The sequence below is a fragment of the Podarcis pityusensis genome, assembly GCF_964106645.2.
Source record: "Podarcis pityusensis genome assembly, chromosome: 1".
Taxonomy (NCBI): Eukaryota; Metazoa; Chordata; class Lepidosauria; order Squamata; family Lacertidae; genus Podarcis; species Podarcis pityusensis.
In genome coordinates, this window is record NC_138028.1 from 7,472,357 (window position 1) to 7,494,039 (window position 21,683).

Below are 21,683 nucleotides of genomic sequence, written 5' to 3' on the forward strand. Positions count from 1 at the left end.
TCCGAGGGGCTTGTGTCTTGGGGGGCAGTCGGGGTGGGCCGGGAGGCGAGGGGGGTTCACAGAGGCAAAGGCCTAGAAGAGGGGTGAGTTTTTTTAATCGGGTGGGTGGGAAAGGGGGGAATGTGTTTCCTTTCGGAGTGGAGAAGGTTTCCCAAAACACGGCACGAATTTTGTTTTCACTCTGGGGGGCGGAAGGAGGAGGGCTTCGGCATATGGGGAAGTGCGTTTAAAAGGAATGGGGCTTGTTTCGAGCGAGGCCTGGATGTGAATCGGAGTGGGAACTAAGTGCAGGGGGTGGGGAAAGAAGGTCTGAGGTGCTTTTCAGCCAGGAAAAGCAAAAGAGTGATTTTGCTAAGCGATCGAGGGGATGTTGCCGACAACTTGCCGCAGCCCTGTGCACCCTTGGGTGCAAGTCCCACTTGAGTACATACTTTTGAGTAAACATACAGAGGATCAAGCTGGAAGTCGTAAATGGAGGGTGTGTCTGCATTTGACTGGCCTGTCAGCCTCCCCTTTGCCAGGCAGCATTTTTACCTTCAGATGTATTCTTGTCTGTCTTTTCAGATTTAAGAAACTAAGGGGGCTGAAGATCCTGGCTACTTGGGATTCCTCCTGTTTCTTGATCATCCTCTTGCTTCCTTTAAGTGAATGTCGTCTCCGTGGCCTTAGAGTTTCTTTTATTGACAGGCTGAAGAGAAAAGGATGGATGACAGTTACTGACGGGGGATGCAGAGATGAGCAAGAGGGAGCTGAAATAGAGAGAAGGTAGCAGCACCAGCTACTTCTCAACCAGAACTCCAAATTGCCCACTTACTACTTTTCAGCACTTTCCTTCTCCTTGACAGTATGAGGCCTGGAGTGAGTGTTCTACAGATGCAGAAGTTCTGTGTTGTGTACACTAAGGAGAGGATTGTGTTTTCATAATTGACCACTGACTTCATAGTTTAATTTCTTGCTCTTGAGTTCTGTCACTTTTTTATAATTACATGTATGAATATTACCATTTTCTCCTTATTTTCTAGATTTTTCTTCAACTGTGGTAAAAAGAAAACTTTTGAGCTGGAATCCCTCAAATAACCTTCAAAGATGAAGGTAAACCTGTTTCTCAACTTCTCAGTTTTCCCTTCAATGTATTAATTTCCTTCAATGTTAAAAGTACATCATCCTGTTGAATACATATTTAGTGAAATATGGTTCATATGCCACTGCTAAGGAAGCTTCCCTTTTGCTAAACAGCCACATATGTCTGCAAACCCAGTGAACAATTTAATATTGCAGTATAGAAATACAATAGCATAAAATAGAATGCTGCCTCACACCAGGTCAAATTATTGATTCATCTAGGCTAGTACTAGCTCTCCACTATCTCAGGCAGAGGTCATTTCTGTTTCATGCTACCTGATGCTGGAAATTGAAGTTGGGACCTTCTGCATGCAAAGCATGGAAGAAAATGTTTATAACTTACATAGGCTTTGCAGTTCCAAAATGGTGGCAAGAATTTTGTTTTACTTATGTGTAGTCACTGGGAAGCTACTTTCCACCTCTGGAAAGAAATGAGGCATTCCTCTTCTGGTTCTTTACATTCAAGAACTTATATATCCGTAACATCAGTGCTAAAATTCTTGCTTACATTGTGTTTCACATGTTTCTCTGAAAAGTTGAAATTGCTGTTTTCCACTACGGTGTATTGGGAATGAGAAGTGAAATTGTATCCCTGCCCACTCATTTGCTGGATTGTAAGATTGTTCGCTAGTTATTACTTGCTGTTAAAAACATCACTATTCAGTGCTACTTGTTCGTTAGTTATTACTTGTCATTAAAAAGGTCACTATTCAATGATGCTAATTCATTGAACAGAAGTGTGGTCAAAGTTGATCAAAGTGAAAGTACATAAGACACTGCCTTATACTTATTTTCTAATGAATTAAGTCCTAATTGTTGGACTAAGGCTGCAATCTAATGCACACTTACCTGGGAACTACCCTGTTGAAATGTTCTGTTAAAGTATTCTCTAATAAATGGGCTGTTAAGCTGGCAAATGATCCAGTGTTGTATCAGCAGTTAAAACTTTGTTAACCTCTGCTGTTCTGTATCCAGGTGCTTGTTTTTTGTGGGGGTGCAGCTTTTGGAAAAAGTGAACAGGAAACTAAGGAAAATTAGTGTTGCATTCTATCCTCATTAAACAACAACTGGGCTTGTTTCTCTTTCTTTCAACTGTATATGAGAAATGTATTCCGAAACAAAAAGTTTGACTGTTGGTATGTCTGCCTGAGAAACCACTTGTGGCCAGTAAGACTTAAAATACATTGGCTGAAGCAGCAGCTGTCAAATTTTTTGTTTACAACTGCAATGTTTGAGTACCGTGCACTTCTTCAAAGACTTCAGAGCGTACAATCCATCTTGCAAAAATACACATTCTTGTAGGATTATTTTTAGTGTTTCCAGTGTGTACTGTTAAGTATTGGTCACTGTAAGATGCTGTCCAATTAGTAGATTACAAATGGTATTAAGATTTGGATTAATCTATATGCTATCTTAGTAAAAGCAAAACAAAAGAACCAGGTCCTTCCTCTTTTTGGTGACTAGAGTTTTTTCTGAATGGATAAACTAAATAAATCGCAATAGATTCTAAAGACTTGTTGGGTCAGAGTAAACCTGTGTGTATATGCAACTCCACTGATTGCCAGTGGCAGGTCTTAGTCTGTCAGTTACTTTCTGGAGACTTAAAAGTTTTTCATCGTGGTTTTGTTACGATTAAGCTTAAAATTGTGCCATATGAACCTTGAGAAGTGTGCTTAAACACTTCCACCCTTTGACCATTTTTTATCTCTCTTCAGGCAGCAGATGAGCCTGCCTACCTGACAGTTGGGACTGATGTCAGTGCCAAATACCGGGGTGCCTTCTGCGAGGCAAAAATTAAGACAGTAAAAAGGCTGGTGAAAGTCAAGGTAAGAGAGAGCACTAATGCCAGTGCATTAGCCACAGGTCTTTCACATCACCTATTTCCTTAGATACTTTTAGCTAGAGACCCAATAGGGCACCCTGCGGAAATAAAAAGCCAAAATGTAAGGTAGCATCATTTATTTTCCAGCAGTAAGAAACCCCACTTATTTTCTCTCTTCTGGGCCAAATAAGTGTTGCGGCATTGGGGTTGGGGAGAGAATCAGGAAAACCCTGTATTTCTCCTTGGATGTGTGCAGCTTCATTTTAGGATTCTATCTTTGTTGAAGAGCAGGGTTTTTGTTTAAAAAAAGAAAAATCAATAACAATTTGTCCTTACTATAAATTTGATGGGGCTTTTTTTGTAAGTGCTGAAATGGGTAAGGATTAAGGCGAGCCCTTCATAGGCTTCACCTGTATGATATCTAGAAATTCAGCTTTAAAAATACATTCATTTCTGAAGTGTTTCCATTAAGGGTATCTTCTAGCAATGGAGTGCATGGGTCTACAGTCACTGGATCGTTAAGAGAGCTTTCTAATTGGTGTAATCTGCTGTGTTATCAAAAAGACAGACTTATGGCTAAGTTGCTGGTGTAGCAGGAATTGTGATTTGCTCAGTCATTGATCAAGAGAAAGCAAATCTGTAATGGATCAGTTGCATGTGAAGCCATGATCATGTTGGTATTTTGCCTCACAATTAATAGTCTCATGGCACCTTTCAAAAGACTCACAGATTTAGACTGCAGTCTTGTGCCCACTTTCAAGTCCCTGTGACCATAATGGGACATCCTGTGTATGATTGTCCTGTTATTGTGGCATAAACATCAGTCATCTAAAACGTGTTCTTCTTTGATTCGTGTCAAGAGTTTCAATGTACTGCACTGTATGTAAAAAATGAATTTACTAAGGAAACATCACTAGAGTCCCCCGTCCCCAGATCATTTATTGACCTGACTTGGCAACCAGACAAATACCATATACTCAATTGATAACGTGAAATTAAATTTCTTGCAATTGCTTCCATAGTTGTGCTGCCGTTTTATTTGAATGCTTTTAATAAAAGCAAACTTCCATGTTTGAAAAATCTTACTTAGAATAATGTTCTTCTCTGCGTGCTGGCATATAGGGTGAGATCTGATGTCACAACAATGTGCATGTTGGGATTTCCTCCTCTTCTGTCCCCACCCCCAGTCGGATCTGGAAAGTCCCCATAGCTGCTGGGGCATACTTTAGGGAGCAACCTACTGGCGCATAAAAGTCTTGTGTGCCCACATGAAAGTCCATTGCTCAAGTCCTTTGCAAGTAAAATTGTTTTCTTTAAAATCCCTCTCAAAATATGCAGGTGATCTTAAAACAGGATAATTCAACACAGTTGGTGCAAGATGACCAAGTGAAAGGACCTTTAAGGGTATGTATGCATGTTTTCTTCAAAAGTTATCAGTAAATTCAAAAAACTGCATTTAAATGCCTGATTCAGAGTAAGCCAAATGACAGCAACATTCCTGTTTGACTTTAGTTCTCACATTCATGCATATATATTTTTTCGCTGAAATATTAAAGTGAAGATCTATAAATAGTTCAGTCAAAAAACAGAGGAAGAAATTATCTACGAAAGGAAAACTGCATAAAGTAGAATATTTCAGTGCAATGTTTATGTAACCATTCCTCACTTCAGAAACTTGATACAAAGTTTATGGGTCCAAAGGCTTGGCCTTCCATGGGATAATTTTCAGGGATAATGTTCAGTCTTGGTTCCATGATAGTACAGACTATGCAGCTGACAATGAAACACATCCATGTCCCACTTCAGAGGACAGTCATTACACACTTAATTGCCATTGAAATAAAAAGCCTTTAAGTGCAACATCCAAGGGCATTAGCTTCTTTACTGCTGAGAGGAGAGTCAATGTCTGCTAAGAAAAAAGTGTGTTGGATGCATCCATTGCTCTGTGTGAAGTGGGAAGGCCCCAAACAACTATTATTCCCTATGTTGCTCGATGAGCAGTGGTATCATCCTGATGGAGGGCATAAGGAGACACAAACTGCACAGCAGCTGATAATCCCACACAGCAAGAGCCACACCCTTAACTCTGACTGAATGGGCAAAGGAAGGCAAGTATACAGGCGGCTATCCCACACTTAAGTGCAGGATGCTGACTTGTCGTTCTGAAAGCAAATCGAAAAGAAGTACATGTAAGCATGCCCCAAATTCAAATCTAGGAGAGCAAAACTAGTGCCGTAGTTGTCAAAAGGTTGAGGAACACTTAGGCACTGTTGGGCTTAAATTTAGGGTGTTGATCTGTACGAGGAACTGAATGTGATTTCTAACATTATAGGTTGGTGCAACTGTTGAAACCAAGATGTCTGATGGATCGTTTCAAGAGGCCACTGTCAGTAAACTGACAGATGCAAGCTGGTATACTGTAGGTAAGTAGATTTCTGTGCCACACTAGATTTCACTGGCACTAAGATGTACATAATTTCTTCTCTGTCCCAGATACACAGCGTTTTTTGAGCAGATCTCTTATGACTTTTTAAACTTCCCAATAAAATATCTGTGTCTGTATAGAAGGAATATTGCCAAATGTTTAACAATGACTTAGAACTGCGGGGGAAGGACATGGAGCCAACTAAATACCTGCGTGAGTCCTTTTGCCTGGCTGTAATGTGTCCTTGAACTCTGATGGTGATAGTAATACTTGCTTTCTTGGATAGAGAGGGATGTCTGAGTGTGAAGACACTAACCAACTCTGCAGAAGCAAAAATTTATTTCTGCACCTAGTATTGCCTCCGCTCTGCCTGTCACTGCCGTGTGGCTCTCATAAGGTTGCCCAGAGGGGAATGTGACCCTTGGGCTAGAAAAGGTCCATGCTGCTTACATAGTGGTCTCTTCAGGATTAGAAAGCAATACATCAAAAGTGTCTGCTGGGTTGTTGAGTTAATCCATGATCAGTAGATGGACTGTACTACTTCAGATTGTACTTGTGGATCCGTTGTACAAATGCCCAATTATGCTAAAAACAGCTCCCCAAAATGTACCAGACTATCAACTTTTAGATTTCTCCTGCCTGCAGACTGAAATGGTGTGGTTAAGCAACAGATGCTTCATGTGGAGCTGCTCTGTTTTGCAAGGGATGGAGAACCTCTGGTCCTCCAGATGTTGCTAGAGTACTATTCCCATCATTCCCGACAATTGGCTGTGCTGGCTGGGGTTGTTGGGAGTTTTCCCAACATCTGGAGGGCTACAGGTTCCCCACCCCTGGTCTGAGGATGCCAGGCTTTGAGTTAGGAGCTCAGCCTCTTAGGAAAAACCAGGCTATGTGTATAAAGTGAGCAAACAAGTTTAGAAAAGTTAAGTGTAAACTACTTCCCTAGGGCTCATCTTTACCAGCTACACTAAGCACCTCCATTAGTGTCATGCTTAATGGCTGTACCTTCATACTGTAGGAGATACTTTTGAATAGGAGAGACAAGAGAAGGGATGGATTGTTGCGAGTTTTGTCTTTCCTGATATAGCTTAGCCTCATAAACATTTGCCTTCTTGTCATTGGGGCTAAGGATTGCTTTTGGGATTTCCCCTTGTAGGTCACAAATAATAAACATACGTATGTATGAGCAGAGAGACTAGTAATTTGTGTGGCACTAGCAAGGCTTCTGGAAGGGATAAAGGCCAAGGCAGTGGATTTTCTTTTAACTTCTGTGTTAAAATAAGTTAACAAGCTGAGAACAGTTTGCTGTATGACAGTGTTTTTCAAGTGTAATTGTGTTTACATAGCAACAAAATATTGGAGAACATAATTCCTTTGGCTGCCCTGAGCATCACTCCTAAAGTTAAAAAAAATTGCAGAATTGGTTTTGGCATGTTTGCATTTCTGTGCCTTTGGACTGATAATTGTGGCCCAGGAGCTTAGAAATTGTTTCAGGGACCCTAAATGCCTTCTCTAGCATTTCTTATTCTTGGGGAGATGAAGGAATAAAGAGTTCCTAGCCTGAGAGACCAAGATTTTGGGGAACTGCTGCCAGTTATGGTAGATCATACTGAGTTAGATGGGTTCGTGGTCTGATCTGGTACTGGATAACTTTACTTATTCATATTGCCCTCTGCCACCTGAGAATTGTTAACAGTGTCTTGTAAAATAAAACATAACAGTATTTTAAATATTTGTCACTGGACTTTAAATTAAGTTGTAATGTTGTTGTTTTTAATAAAGAGGATTTGTAAGTTTAGAATGCCCGATATATTGTTGTTGAGATAACTGCATGGATTTTAAACAAACTTTATCCCATTTGAACAAAGGCTTATTTGTAAGTTGCTTCTTTCAAGAAGTTCTGCAAGTCCTTTGCATACTTAATTCTTGAGTAAATATTATTCTCTGGAAGAATGGCTTAAAAGTGTTCTAGGGCTGTTTCATGCAAGTGTCAAGGACAAGAATGTAGTGGCAGTCAAATTTTGGCTTCCAGCACTGCATTAAGAATTGAAAATTGACTTATAACTGGAAAGTTTGTTTTGGTAAGCCTTAATGTATTAACTAAACTTCACAGGGTTTCATGTGTTAAATTGTTTGGCTTTTGTCCCCCTTTACAAAAGCTCCAGGAAAGTGTATCTGTACTTTGCCCGGCTGCAGGGATATGCATTAAAATATTACCTGCCTCTGGAAATAGCTTGTGTGTGTGCCTTTAAGCAGATACTGACACTGCTTTATGTGGAATATGAAGGTTCTGGTTTGGTTAATTTCACTCTGGTCCATGTTTGCTGTCATATTGAGCAGGGCCAGGAGCTTCTTGAATAGACCAGCATTTTCTCTATTTAACAGCTGGTCTCTGGTTTCCAGGTGGATACCTAGGTTCTTGTCCTAAGCTGGAATACACGTGGATAGAATTGTAGCCTTATGCCTCAATGAATAATTGTCTTCACCTGAACAAAGGTGGTTTGGTTGTAGTGAGAGTAAGAAAATGCTAAGGAAAGCATTGAGGAATGAATGTACCCTTTTTGTGGTGACACATGTATGCAAGGGGAAATCAGTGTCTCAGAGTTTGTTGTGGCTGGTGGGATCTTCCCCTGAGTGGAGTTCTGCTCAGGTGATGCTTCTGCAGGCAGAAGTGGGAGGAGACTTTCCTCGATTTCTGCCTGCAATCTCTTGCACTCTCCGAAAACCTGTTTTAGAAGGTTGGGAAAAGGCTAACTTAGGATCCAAGCCAGAATCATTCCTTCTGGTAAGCAAGTTCTAAAAAATATTGGCTGTGGCCCAAAGATGAATGCTGCAAGATCTGTGGAACTTAAATTTTCTATTTTAGCCGCAGCCCAGCCTCCACACTGCAAGAGATGCTGACATTTGGGTCACTCTCACTTGACTTGGAGTAACGTTTACATAGTTCAAATGGAATTCACGACTACAAGATGGACAGCAGCAATATACCTTTAAATACCAAATAAGGGGTGATTGATCATCTTCATGCCCTGCTTGTGAGCACTTGGGTGGCAAAATCTCCGAAATGGAAGACAGATAGGGAGGCAAGCAGTTCATAGTTCTTTATTATTGAAAGAGAGAATAAAAGCTATAAGGACCACTGGTCAAAGATTTGACAGGTCTCCTGATTGCTGACAGACAGAAAGCAGTTCTATACAGTAACTGAATGGAAATTTAAGCTGCTATCTCTCAAAATACGGGTAGCCAACATAGTGCCTTCCAGATGTGATGGTACAGCTCCTATAATCCCTGACCTTTAGCCACGCTGCCTGCGGCTAAGAGGAGTTAGGAGTCATAGAACACCCGGATGTCTCCATCTTGCTTACCCTTCCTTAAAACATGGGTTAGTGTATTGACCAGATGCAACTGCTGCATAGTATAAATCAGTCAAACTATATACATACATACATACATACATACATACATAGGGATGGGGGAAAGCTACAAAATATGGAGTGAGCTATTGACACCCTAAGCACCTTTAACTCAATGTTGTAGATTCGTGTCAATTGCTTTTTTCTCAGTCTGCAAACACTGTTAAAGGAAAAGAAAATCTTAGGTCTTCCCTATTAACTCTTCTGGGCCTGCCTCACACGGGACCGGTGCGAAGGCAACGCTTGTTCCTTATTAAGAACAAACCTTCATTTGTTAACTGCAGGTAGCTGGAGCCAGCATTTAAGCCAGCTGTTGTTAGCAGGGCACCAGTGTTATCATACATTGATAAACGTCTTTTAATTTTGCCAGAGACTGGCCCTCAGACTCTGTGTGGCAATTGAATTGTTTCTTCCTTGTTAAGGAAGTAGTTGTGTTAGTGGGCTTCAATTTTGGAGCTCTCATCTCTCTCTCCAGCATGAATTTGCCATATCCAACTTTCTATCTTTTGGGGGAAATTGTTGCTGATTGTTAGGAGGCATAACTGGCTACAGCTGCATGCTTGTCTGAAGTGAGTGCTATGGGAGAGGAGGGGGGAAGCTGTCCCTCCCCGATGTTGGTGACTCCCAACTTGCATCAGCACCAGCCAGAATGGCCAATGGTCAGGAAAGATGGGAGCGGGATGGAGCCCAACAATCTCTGGAAGGCAACAGATTCAGACTTGAAGAGATTGAATTCAGTTCTTCCCTCAACCATGAACATGAAAGGTGTCCCCTCAGCCTCTCAGTCTCATCATCTGTTATATGGGACTGATAGTTGTAGTCAGGAGTGTACTCAACATTTTTCTGAAATGTGTACCCATGTCCCCTAATTGTCACACATAAACCAGAGTGTTGTAGTGGTTAGAAGGCTGAATTGGGAATAGGGAGATTTGTGTTTAAAACCCCACTTAACCATAAAGCTCAATGTGTTAACTATGATCCAGTTGCTGTCTCTTAGACTAGCTTTAAAGCATTGCTGCGGGGATTTTGTGTGTCATTGTGTGAGGGTTTGTTTGGTTTTGTGTGTGTTTTTGTGCCATGGGGCTTTTATACAGCCTTGAGCGCCTTGGTGGTACAGTATAGAAATGGTGATAAGAATAAAATGTCCTTTTGAGATCTCAGGGCTTGCCAACTTGGTGCCCTCCAGGTGTCCTTGGGCACTAGCTCCCATCACTGAGGCCCAGCGCCAAGGGCGTTCTGGCTGTTCCCTCGCTGCGAGAAGTAAGGTTACGGGGAACCAGGCAGAGGGCCTTCTCGGTAGTGGCACCTGTCCCATGAAACGCCCTCCCAGCAGATGTCAAGGCAATAAACAACTATTTTACTATTAAAAGACAACTGAAGGTGGCTCTGTTTAGGGAGGTTTTTAATGTCTGACGCTGTATTGTTTTTAATATTCGTTTGGAAGCCGCCCAGAGTGGCTGGGGAAACCCAGCCAGATGGGCGGGGTATAAATTATTATTATTAATAGCCCTAGCCAGCATGGTCAGTGGTCAGGGATGATGGGAATTGTAGTTGAGGACTACGTTGTCCACTCTTGCTCTAATCATAAAACTTCTAAACAAGGGGACAAATTAAGTTTAATAAGAATGCTTATTCGGTTCTCTCATTTCTTGTTCTCCTGTGTTTTGTTGCACTTTCCATTTTGTATGTTTCAGTAAGGGAAATGTTGTAGAAATGGTGATGCTACTGAGCTAACTTACAGGTGTATAGGTATGAAGTGCTTTGCAAATTGTAAGGATGCAGCCTGGAAGCAGAGTAGCATTTACTATCTTTGATGTGTGTTTTTTGGTGGGAAAAATATGGCCGGATTCTGCTGGATCTGCACTAGCAGTTAATAAGAGAGCAAAACAGCGGCGCTGAGCTCTTGTCAGTTGTTCTTCTAGGAATCTTTAATTTTCATGGCTCCTTGACAATGTACTCTTTTAAGAACAGTTAAGTGTATTGAAAAGGTCATGCTCAGGGAGGCTTTAATTTGAAGTAGGCTGCATGTGAAGTAGATTAAAAAGAAAGGAGATTTAGAACAGCAAGGAATACTTAGCTGGGAGGAAAGAGTGGGTGGTGATACAATGGAAGTGCGGGGTTTTTTTAATAAAAAGGAGTGTGGAGCCAGATGCTTGAACACCCTCTTCGCAGTACCAGTGAGACTGGTAGAAAGAGAACATTTAATTGGATGGAAGATACTATATCTGTGACATAATGCTAAATTACTAAATTTCTGTCGCTTGATTTCACTATGTCCGATAGAAGTAGAACTTCCTTTTTAAAACAGAAGTGGATTAAATACCATCGGAAAGCACTCCTTTTCTCTACTGCAGTGTCTCTGGAGTGCTGGCTGGAATAGGGAAAACTGATGCAGTAGAAGAGTGATGGGTTCCTACCCTGTAGTTCCTTGCAGCAGCAGGAGGGCTGTGCGGAAGCAGTTTTTACTACACACATGACCCCTGTTGTATATGTGCAGTCCTTGCCTCTCCTCCAAGCGTAACGTTTGAAAATAGCCCAGGCATGTGACCTGTCTCCAGTAGTGATGGGCAGATCAGGGGAACAGGCCCTGCATGTTGTGTTCTGTGTGTGGCATGGAACACTGTCGCCCATAAACTGCACTTAGAGGGACCAAGTGTGAAGTGACTCCAGAGTCACATATTGAGATAGCCAGTGGTCCAACACCTCTTCCTTTCCTCATTGCTCAGTGTGGACCCCACATAAAGAAACAGCCAGCAATGGGAGCCATGATCAAAGGAATGTCCCTTCCCATTTCAAATCCTTTCTGATAAAGGATTAGATCTGTTGCTTTTTCCATATATGTCTGACTCAGGAAACGGCAGTATTTCTCATCATTCATCCTTTACTATTCTAATTCATAAAAAGAGCCAAACCTTAAATTTTTTAAAAAATCTAAAAGTCATATATTTGAAGAACTAAGTGTTCCAATTCTGTATTTTTGTTTTTATTTTTGTTTAGTATGGTGTGTTGTGCTGTCAGCTGAGACGAGGGAAACAGGCTGGGAACAAGCTTTCAGGCGAAATTAGAGCCAGTATTTGAATAAATGTTGGCTTGAATATAGTGGTGGTGCTTGGTTACCTTTTGGCTCTTTGCCCTCATAACCTGCACCAGGGGTGGGGATCCAGTGGCTCTCCAGATGTTGTTGATCTCCAAGTCCTGTCGGCTGTAGTCGGCACGGCCAGTGGTCAAGGATGATGGGAGTTGGGAGTCCAACAAGTTTAATTCTTTTTTTTTTTAAAGTTGAATTTGCAGTGACATACTTTCTTGTTTGTAAGGAAACTTTCTAGTCTAGAGGGGGTTAGACTTGATAACCCTCAGTGTCCCATTCCAACTCTATACAGTTCTGTGATTCTATGACTTGATCATAATGCACCATTATCCTTTCCTGTGCCCTTAGAAACGTCAGTGGTTTTTGATACACCCAATTCTGCTTAGAAAGTTAGTTTGTGGCAGCAGGGAGTTGTTTGTTTGGGGTGCTGCTGCAGGAGGGTCACTAGCAAAACACTTCCATCTTATGAGGCATTCCCAAGAGTCACACCTGCATAGGGAGAAAGTTATTTACCTGGCAACACACAGCTTACTCATAGTGCAGATTCCAATTTTAGTGTGTGAAGTAGCCTTGAGATCCAAAAGTAGACTGCAGCTCCTTCAAGGCAGGATCAAAGCAGATTTAACACATTGTTTGGCTTATCTTTCATTTAACTAATCTTTCTGATTTGAAGACTTAGCCCTGCACCAGCTCGGAACATCAGTGACATAACACTTCACCCCAGCAGCTCTTCACGTGTCAAAAATCGGGACTTTGATTAAATGAAGAGATCATGCAATTCCAAGATCAGTGGTGCATTTCCTCTGCCCCTAGGCAGAAATAAAAATCCCATGTGGCTGCTGAAGAGAGATTTTCCATCCTTGCTTAACCTTTAAGCCAATTGCCTTGGCTGCTACAACTTAGAAACTGGAAGTGGTTTCTGTTCGATCCTGAACAAATGTGCAGCAATACTGAGGAAATGCCCAGAGGGCTCAGTTTTTTCACTGTTTCTTCCACTGGATCATAACCAAGTTGCCCTCAGCACCTACCCCATTCTTTTTTCCCCTGCTGTCCTTATTGTGGGCATTCTTTGCTGCTTGCAGTTCACATTCTCCTCTTCCCCCACCTCCGGCAGCTGGGGATTGTAGCCTAGGCTGTGGTAGATTTGTTCATGTTGCTGGTTTTCTGGTAAAGAGCATTCCTGTGCTTTGAAAGAAGGTGCCTGTGTGTTTTAAAGTGTAACATTTAGGTTGTAGACTTTGGTTAGGGGCTCAGTTAGGAGTGGAAAGGCAATTCCAACAGTTGGATAGTTGACATTCACTCTCCTGTATTCCCTATGTGCAATTATGTATGAGATACAGCCCTTGGCTCAGCACAAGATTAAATACGCAGTTTATCCAAACAAGTTCTCCTCAGAGTAGGCCCATTGAAATTAATGGGCCTAATTTAGTAATGTCAGTTATTTTCAGTAGGTCCACCCTGAGTGGTTGTATAAAAAATGCATCAAGCAATTTTATGCTGGCAACATTAAAAAAAAAGAATGATTATGCATTGCAGCTTAGATGATTTTTGACCCCAGCATGCTTGGGAGAATTAATGTTTATTTATTTATAGTTTTTATATTTCACTGTTTCCTCCAAGAACCACATACACAGTTCTCCACCTCCTCATTTAATGCCACAACAACCCTATGAGGTAGGTTAGGCTGAAAGTCAGTGACTGACCCAAGGCCACACAGTGAATGTCATGGGGAAGTGGGGGTTTGAATCCTGGTCTCCCAGGTCCTAGTCTACACTCTAACCACTATCCCACACTGGCTGGCTGCACATTTATAATGCATTGATCTGTCGCGCTATGCTGGAATGGTGAAGCATTGCTTCCAATAGGCTGCTTGAGGTGATCGTTGCATATTGATCTTCAGTTTGTACATGCGTGCTTTCTCTCTGGCTTTACAACATCTAAGCATATGTCCTTCACATGCTGTTCCACTGCAAGAAAGCTTTCATCACTAGTTGGAATATTCCATAAGAAAAAATGAGCAGAAAATGTGTATGATGGAATGCAAACAATGGTGTAACAGCAGCTCAAAAATGAGACTATTGGGGGCACTAAATATATTCACATAACAAGAATAATTTGCAGTTTCCATTTACTTGCCTTTGCAAATAAAGTGGTTTTTCCTTTTATGTAATTTTATTGGTTTGGCTTTGTTTAGTTTTTGATGACGGTGATGAAAGGACTTTGAGACGGACATCGTTGTGTCTGAAGGGAGAGAGGCACTTTGCAGAAAGTGAGGTAAGGCTGTTTCACTCTGAAGCTGTAAACGTAACACTCTTCTTTTAACTGGAAAATTAGCAAGTTGTCAAGTTGTCATACTTTCCCCTTCCTCTCCCAGACACTTGACCAACTGCCACTAACAAACCCGGAGCACTTTGGAACGCCGGTGATTGGGAAGAAATCCAACAGAGGAAGGAGATCCTCTCTTCCTGTGTGAGTGTGCTTTGTGATGCCTTGCTTCTAATAGTATTACTGGGCTTTTCTCAGACTTAATCTTTCCCTTGCATTGGAACGAGGAAGGCAGGTTTGGTCTTCAGTGATGAGCTTAGAAGAAGTGTGCCTCCTTTGCAAGGAGCATAATATTGTGCAATTACAGTTTACTTTCCTTCTTTCCACCCACAATCATACCACACACTGTTTCCTGAAATCCCCTAATTTTCAAGAGATTTGCCTTTCACCATACAAATCACAAAAAATGCCCCACTCAGAGGACAACGTTTCCTCAGAAGGATAGGCTACCCATTTCTTCTGATGCAGTCCAGAAGGTGACAGCCTTTGGACAAAGTGCATAAATGGCTTCTGAGGTGGAGAAGTGTCTTGGGCTTCCTGTCTCCCTTCTTGCGTCAAGTCTCTTCTGAAATGGAAAGCACACTTCCCATTGAAATAGCCTTGGAGACCTCGCTGTTTGGTGGAGTTGCAGAAGTGGCTGAGAAACGCAGTGACAGGAAGCATCTGGAACTTGGGTTTTAGGATTCTGCAGAAGTGTGGTGCTGCATGGAATTCTGCATCCTGGAAGCCTTTTCTTCTTTAACTTTCTTTCTTCTGTTGCTGTGAAGTCAGACTTGAAAATGTGCTGGAGTTATCAGAGGACAGGACCCTGCAAAAGCTCCTTGCCATTTAGGGACTAACAGAAGCTGAATTAATTATACAAAACTATTTCACACTTTTTAATAATTTGTATGCATACTGGCTTGTCTTGGTGTAGGACTTGGACTATTTTTGGTACACAGGGCTTTCGGTTTTTAAATTTTAAAATGTGTATACACACACACACACACACACACTGTATTTCAGTACAAAGCCTAAAATAACAACAGAAAAATGTTTGGAAGTATATAGAAGTATGTATGTGAAGAAACATGCCTAAAGTAACAGGCAATGGAAGCCAAGCTGCATTTAAATCTTCCTTATTAAAATTAGATAGATGCACGCCTTGTTCTAGCTGTGTAGGAGGAGGCTGTTTCGAGAATAGAAAAGGCATGGATATGAGAGTGGTAGAAAAAGACAAAAATTGGCAGAATATAAGCTGGAGTGGAAAGAACAAGAATTAGGGCATAAGAGAGGACAAGGAGGAGATAAGGTTGAAGCACATAAGTGCTTTAAAAGAAGGACTAGTGTTTTAAGGAGCTCCATTCAAGCCTTGATTCAAGCTTCCCTGGCAACAATAAATATTGGTGGTTTATTCTTGGAAGTGCTGAATTTCAGAACTAACTGTGGACACAGAGAAGCTGTCTTTTCTGGGTCACCAAATAAAGCCCACGCTGACTTGGAATCCTTCCGGGTGTAAGGGGACCGGTAGGCTACGTGGGTTGGTTGAGACACTTTTGAGAATAAGAGCAGAGCCCAGCCCCATGAGCCCTCTGGCTTGCAGCCATGGCAGCACCACACATGCAAGAGTTCTTGATTCTAGCCCCAGCACCTCTCGACAGCACAATGCACGTATGGTAGCACAGGACGAATCTTTAGCGTGCTGCATTCTGCTTTGTGTTAAGCCATTTCCCGCAAAAAGGAAGAAGGTTGCAAAGCAAGAGCTGTTGAGGTATCAAGGCTGCGACGAGGTTATGTGCTCCTGTTAATCTCCACATTCGGGCTGTCTAAAATCTCTGTATGTTTAACCCCCTAGTAATGAAGATGAAAAAGAGGAAGAAAGTAGTGAAGAGGATGATGATGATAAGAGGCGTCTTAACGATGAATTGCTTGGTAAAGTTGTCAGCGTGACTCCCAGCTCTGAGGAGGCTGAGTGGTATCCAGCTTTGGTGAGTGAGAAATATTTAGGGGCTTTTATAATAGGGCACAAAAGCCAGGTGCTTTTCAAAGGGGAGGAACTTCAACGGGGCAAACGCCTTTTGAAACCAGATTTGAGTGTAAAACGGCTTTGAGATCTTGTTCTGAGAAAGGTGACAATAAATAAAGCAATAAATAAATAATGCTCCTGGGTCTCCCAAGTTTAAGGAAATGCTTCTTTTTTTGAGGGGGGTGGGAGAAAAATTAATGCATTGTCCATATTGAAAATGTTTTTTTACATTCTTGGTAGTGCAACTCTTGCTCAGTCAGTTCCTGCACAAAGGCAGGTTCTGCTAACTGACTACATAGAATATAAACCTTCCTGGTAAATACGTTTGGTGGGGGAAACGTTGTTTCCTATGGAACTTGTTTCTATGACATCTGCATCTTCACTGAGATCCTGCTATAAGTTCATGGCTGCTTCCTCTAGTTCCCATCATGGCTGGCTCCTCTAGTTCCCACCTTGCCCATTATCATAATTTAAGTACTTTGAATAGAAGTCTCTGAAATCCTACTTGGCTGGTGGGGACCCTACTCAACCCAGTGGGAGATACATCTTCTGAAGGAAAATTCTGTAGCTATTGCTCCTCCTGCCTGCTACAAAGTTCAGCATGATGAAACCCAATTGTGGTTTCTGTGTGTGCATGCCCATGTGGTTTGAATGCTGTTCGCGTCAAATGCAATTAGACATATAAATTATTTTTAGCTAAAACAAGCATGCATTGTGGGCACTTAAACGCTTTCATTTCTTAGCATGTTTCAGAAGAAAGATATACCTGTTTAGGTTGAGACTTCGGACTCATGATTAAGTTGGAGAAAATGTAGCTTTAGATGAAATCTTACTGTGTTACTCATTTGATTTGCCATGGTCATTCTTTTCATAGGTGGTTTTTTTGTGTGAAAGCAGCCTTTTTATTTAGATTTACTATGATTCCTCTTTTAGGTACATGTAAAATACGCGTGCATGCACTAGGATTTTCCTTTTTTGCATTTGCAGAGCTCACTATGCAGTCATTTGGACTGGGTTTTTTAATCATCATCCTGATTTATGTCACTTGCGACAGATTAAAAACAGGACAGAATCTATTCAGCTGAAGAGCAGGATATAAATGCTTTATTCAAAGTCCTACCTGGAGGCTTGCAAGCCACAAAACAATAGGCAAGAAAGGGATGGGGAGGGAAAACAAGCCAACCTGGGCACCAATTCTTAAATATACAGAGTTGTTATTAAAGTGCTCCGTTTGAGTAGAAATAGTTCAGGAACTAGAGCAGCCTGATGGAATGGACCCACTCTCTATCCCTCCTTCTGCTGCAACCTGATGATAGTTGAGGAGAAGGGGAGCCAAATGGGAGTCAGGCTTCTTTTAGTTAAATATCTGGATTTGTATATAAATATGTATATGAATAGACAAGCGTGAGGATTTAGGGATCACTGTCAATAGCGCATTGCTAATCCCTGGAGCTCCTGCCTTTATGGCAGTGAAATTTTTCTTACTGGTATAACTTTCCTAATTGGGAAAATGCGCTGGAATGCATGGAGTTCCTCAAGATGGTTGCAGGAGGAGGAGCATGTATAATGTGTGCAAAATCGGAATAAGTTAAAGATTTAAAAGCAGTAGGGTTCTGTGGCATTGTCACAGGAAGCAGCTATATTTAGTAGTTCCCATAGCCCCCGGTGTTGTTTAACATGCGTGCATCCCCCTCTTCTGAGACGAGGGTTTACTTAGTACAGTCCTTTCAGCCTCTCAAAACAGTGGGAATGAGCTGCCCGATCATGTGGTGCTGGTGTGCATTTAGGATGCATGACTGGCAAACGACAACACCCTCAATAAAGTAGGAAGATTTTACTCTATGAATAAGCTTCACTTCTCAGACTTATAGGCTTGAGTCTCCTGGTGCACATTAAGGTTAACAAATTATTTATGATGAAGAGCTTGGCACTGAAGAAGTAGATCAGGATAACCAAGAGTATAGAAAGTTGCTTTATACCGCTGTCCTATCTAGCCCTGTATTGTCAACACTGACTGGCAGTGACTCATCAGGGTTTAATGCAGCCAGTCTTTCCGAGCTCTACCTGGAAGTGCTGGGATTAGACCTGATGCACGCAGAGCAGGTCCTCTGCCACTGAGCTATGACCCTTCCCCAATCAAACTTCTTTTAACTGTGAACCTGAGCAAGTTTGATCTTGGGAGTACATACGCATATGTAATCCCATAGTTGGGCTTGTTGTGCGGGTGGAAGGGCAGAGATCTTGGCTGCAGTTGTTCTATACACATGATTTTAATGATGGAAACTTACTGGATTGTCTTGTCTTGTTTTGTGGGGAGTTCGCAATACTTTAAAAATATAATAATTGTCTTTAGGGATCAGATCAGGCTCCTTTTGGTCTCATTGCCTTTCTGACAGTAACTAACAAAATGCCACATAAATTGTACAGCTGGTGGCCTTTCCTCAAGTTTGTTGGCAGCATCTGATATATTGCATATGGTCTCTGATTATATTTAGCCATCATAGCTCATAACCAGTGTGGCATCTGTCCTCAAGGAATTTGCTAATTTTTAAAGAAATAATATTGAGGCTGTTACTTCCTCTTAAATCTTTATTGCTCATGGTGTGAAATGCTTTCTCTGTCCTGAGCTTACTTCTATTTTAACTGGGTGATCTCCAGCATTACGAGAGATGGAAGTAAAAATTACCTCCCCACAGTGTCATTACCTAGTGGATTTGTTCTGGAAAATAAAATGCTGCTATTAGGAGTTGCCATAACAGAGCTGAAACATGATGTATGAAACCTTTCCCTCCACCCCCTTAGTAGGAGGAATTTTTAAAAATCCTCAATGCCATGTGTTCTTTTTGAAACTTCAGGTCTTATCTCCCAGCTGCAGCGATGACATTGCAGTGAAAAAGGACCAGTGTTTAGTGAGATCTTTTTCAGATTCCAAATTGTGAGTAGTTTTTCTAGACATCTCTCTATCTCTCAGGTTTGGTGTGTTGCAAAATAAATACATAATCAACTGAAATGGTTTAAAGTTCAATGGTTTAATTTAGGCCTCCTCCAAAGTCAGAACCTTTTCTACATAATCCTATTGTCAAGAGTTAATGCAGGAAGGACATAATTAAGGTAGCAGACTATATTCCACCAGTGATCATGGAATTTAACAGGATATTCTTAATTAGGGTATTCCAAAAGGTAAGCATGAATCTTGTGGAAGATTTTCATTCTTCACTAGGATGATCAATTTTGTGTTAAAGTTTAAAATAAAACACTATCTTGCCTGTGTGGCTTGCAAATTTTCAGCTGTAAGCTATTAGCTGTGGAGCTACCAAAATAATTTTGGAAGTGTGTTTAAAACTCACAATCCATTTCCTGCTTATATTTTTCCTACTTCATACAATATGCGATGGAATTTTCGCAAGACTTCTTGCCCCAACCCCTCGTTCAGAAAGGCTTCCCATTGGAAAAGAACCAATTAAGGGTACAGGCTTACCAATACAGTTACAAGATATTGCACATTTGTCTTTTTGCCTTATTTTTAAAACAACAAAAATTTTAAGAACTATGCTGATGAAGAAGATGATGATGATTAGCTATGTCAGATTAAGTTACACTGATGCTGACTTCCATGCTCAGAGCACCTTATTACTTCCTTGTTGGTATTTGGGTACTTAGTTTGGTGAAGCTGTCCTCAGGTGAACAGTTATTTCCCTGGCCTGAACATCTGAACTCTTCCGTACTGTGAGACTGCAAGTAAAGAAAGGAAATACATTGAAGGATGCTGTCCTTTATATGGATTGCACATATAAAAATTTTGTTTCAGTACATGGCTTTTTATCAAATGATTTATTTTTGTTTTTAATTTTAAAAAATGCATGTCACCAAAAGTTAAATACAGCTGCCCTTTGAGTTCATCGATGAAGATAAGTTACAGTTCAATAAAAGCTACTGCTTGTTAGAATGAAAGATTATAATTGACATTTTTGTATCTGTATCAAAGTTTTTCCATTGATTGCACTTACTGTCTGCTGCTTTGGATTTCCTTTTGGCAGAAAAAAGGGCACAAATGAAAACAAAATGAATAATATTTTACTTTCTGTATTTAATTATTGCATACCAGATACAAGATTGCATTGGAAAATACAGTGTTCTTAACTTGCAACCTCATGGACTGTTCACCTAGTTCTAGTTCCTTTACTGATAAAGGCTTGCAACTATAATATGTATCCCTATAACTCATTAATTAGTGGTGCGAGAGAGCCATACAGGAGTATGGCATGTATTTCAGATTATTCAGACAGAAGCACTGTATCATCTGCAATAATTCATGCAGAAACATCTTCATATAGATGGATGGTCCCTGCCCATAGGTTAACTTTAGTAAATTTAAGCATTGAGATAACCTGTTCAGCTGTTTAAAAATGAAGATTGGTGCAAATGCATGGTATCAAAGACAGAGTATACACAGAGGTATAACTTTTTTAAAATGAGAAGCTTCGGGAAAATGAATGTGGCATATTTAATCCAATTAAACAATTCTCTTGCAGTTATTCAGTAGCAAGAAAGGACATTGAGGAATTAGACATCGTAAACGTTACAAAATCCGAGTTGTCTTCTAGAAAAGGTAAATTTCAAAAGTTACTGTATAAACTGTTTACAAAAGCAAATTAGTTATGCAATTATAGTTATGCAACTAGTCATAGAGACAGAATCCACATGGTCCCGGGCAGGTCCATCCAGTGTTACGTGGACAATAGTCTTGTACAAGCATAGAAATGGAACATAAACTGGTAATGCACTTGCAGAAGGGAGGCAGAGACCAGAAGACAGGCCTGTCCACAAAGTACAGGTTATTGATTATGATTTTAAAGGTAAAGGACCCCTGACAGTTAAGTCCAGTCGCGAACAACTCTGGGGTTGCAGCGCTCATCTCGCTTTACTGGCCAAGGGAGCCGACGTTTGTCCGCAGACAGTTTTTCCAGGTCATGTGGCCAGCATGACCAAGCCGCTTCTGGCGAAACCAGAGCAGCGCATGGAAACGCCATTTACCTTTTGGCCGGAGCGGTACCTATTGATCTTTCACTTTGATGTGCTTTTGAACTGCTAGGTTGGCAGGAGCAGGGACCGAGCAATGGGAGCTCACCCCGTCGCGGGGATTTGAACCGCCGACCTTCTGATCGGCAAGCCCAAGGCTCAGTGGTTTACACCACAGCGCCACCCACGTCCCTATGGGTTTAATGACATACAAACGTGTGTACCCTAATGGACAATTTCTGACATGAAAAGCAGCCTGGGTAGGGAGACATCTGAAGGGCTGAAGCAGTGAGGGGCAGGTGCTTAATACTTTCTCCGCTTGCTACTTTCCCCTTTTTATTCCTCTTGCCCAACAGCCTTTCTCTGGTGTGTTGGCAAGGGGGAAACGGATGTCAGGAAGCATGGGTGTTGTGAGAACAAAAAGGATAGTTGCAGCTGAAAAATGATATCCAGTGAAAAGCTCC

The 21,683-nt window shown here is 41.3% G+C and overlaps 1 protein-coding gene across 5 annotated transcripts in view; it reads left to right on the forward strand.

Annotated features, from left to right (window-relative positions):
• The window catches only part of ARID4A (AT-rich interaction domain 4A), a 59,160-nt gene that overhangs the window by 563 nt on the left and 36,914 nt on the right, over positions 1-21,683 (forward strand). For 2 of the 5 annotated variants that reach the window (XM_081008806.1, XM_081008810.1), the window contains exons 2-10: positions 1,023-1,092; positions 2,838-2,948; positions 4,283-4,348; positions 5,277-5,367; positions 14,065-14,144; positions 14,245-14,339; positions 16,030-16,162; positions 19,056-19,135; positions 20,733-20,809. In XM_081008806.1, coding sequence (XP_080864932.1) covers positions 1,087-1,092; positions 2,838-2,948; positions 4,283-4,348; positions 5,277-5,367; positions 14,065-14,144; positions 14,245-14,339; positions 16,030-16,162; positions 19,056-19,135; positions 20,733-20,809 — 739 coding nt within the window. In that variant the 5' untranslated portion in view covers positions 1,023-1,086. Of the gene's footprint in view, positions 1-627; positions 766-839; positions 859-1,022; positions 1,093-2,837; positions 2,949-4,282; positions 4,349-5,276; positions 5,368-14,064; positions 14,145-14,244; positions 14,340-16,029; positions 16,163-19,055; positions 19,136-20,732; positions 20,810-21,683 lie in introns of those variants that run through there. The other 3 variants (XM_081008808.1, XM_081008807.1, XM_081008809.1) reach the window with 3 other exon arrangements.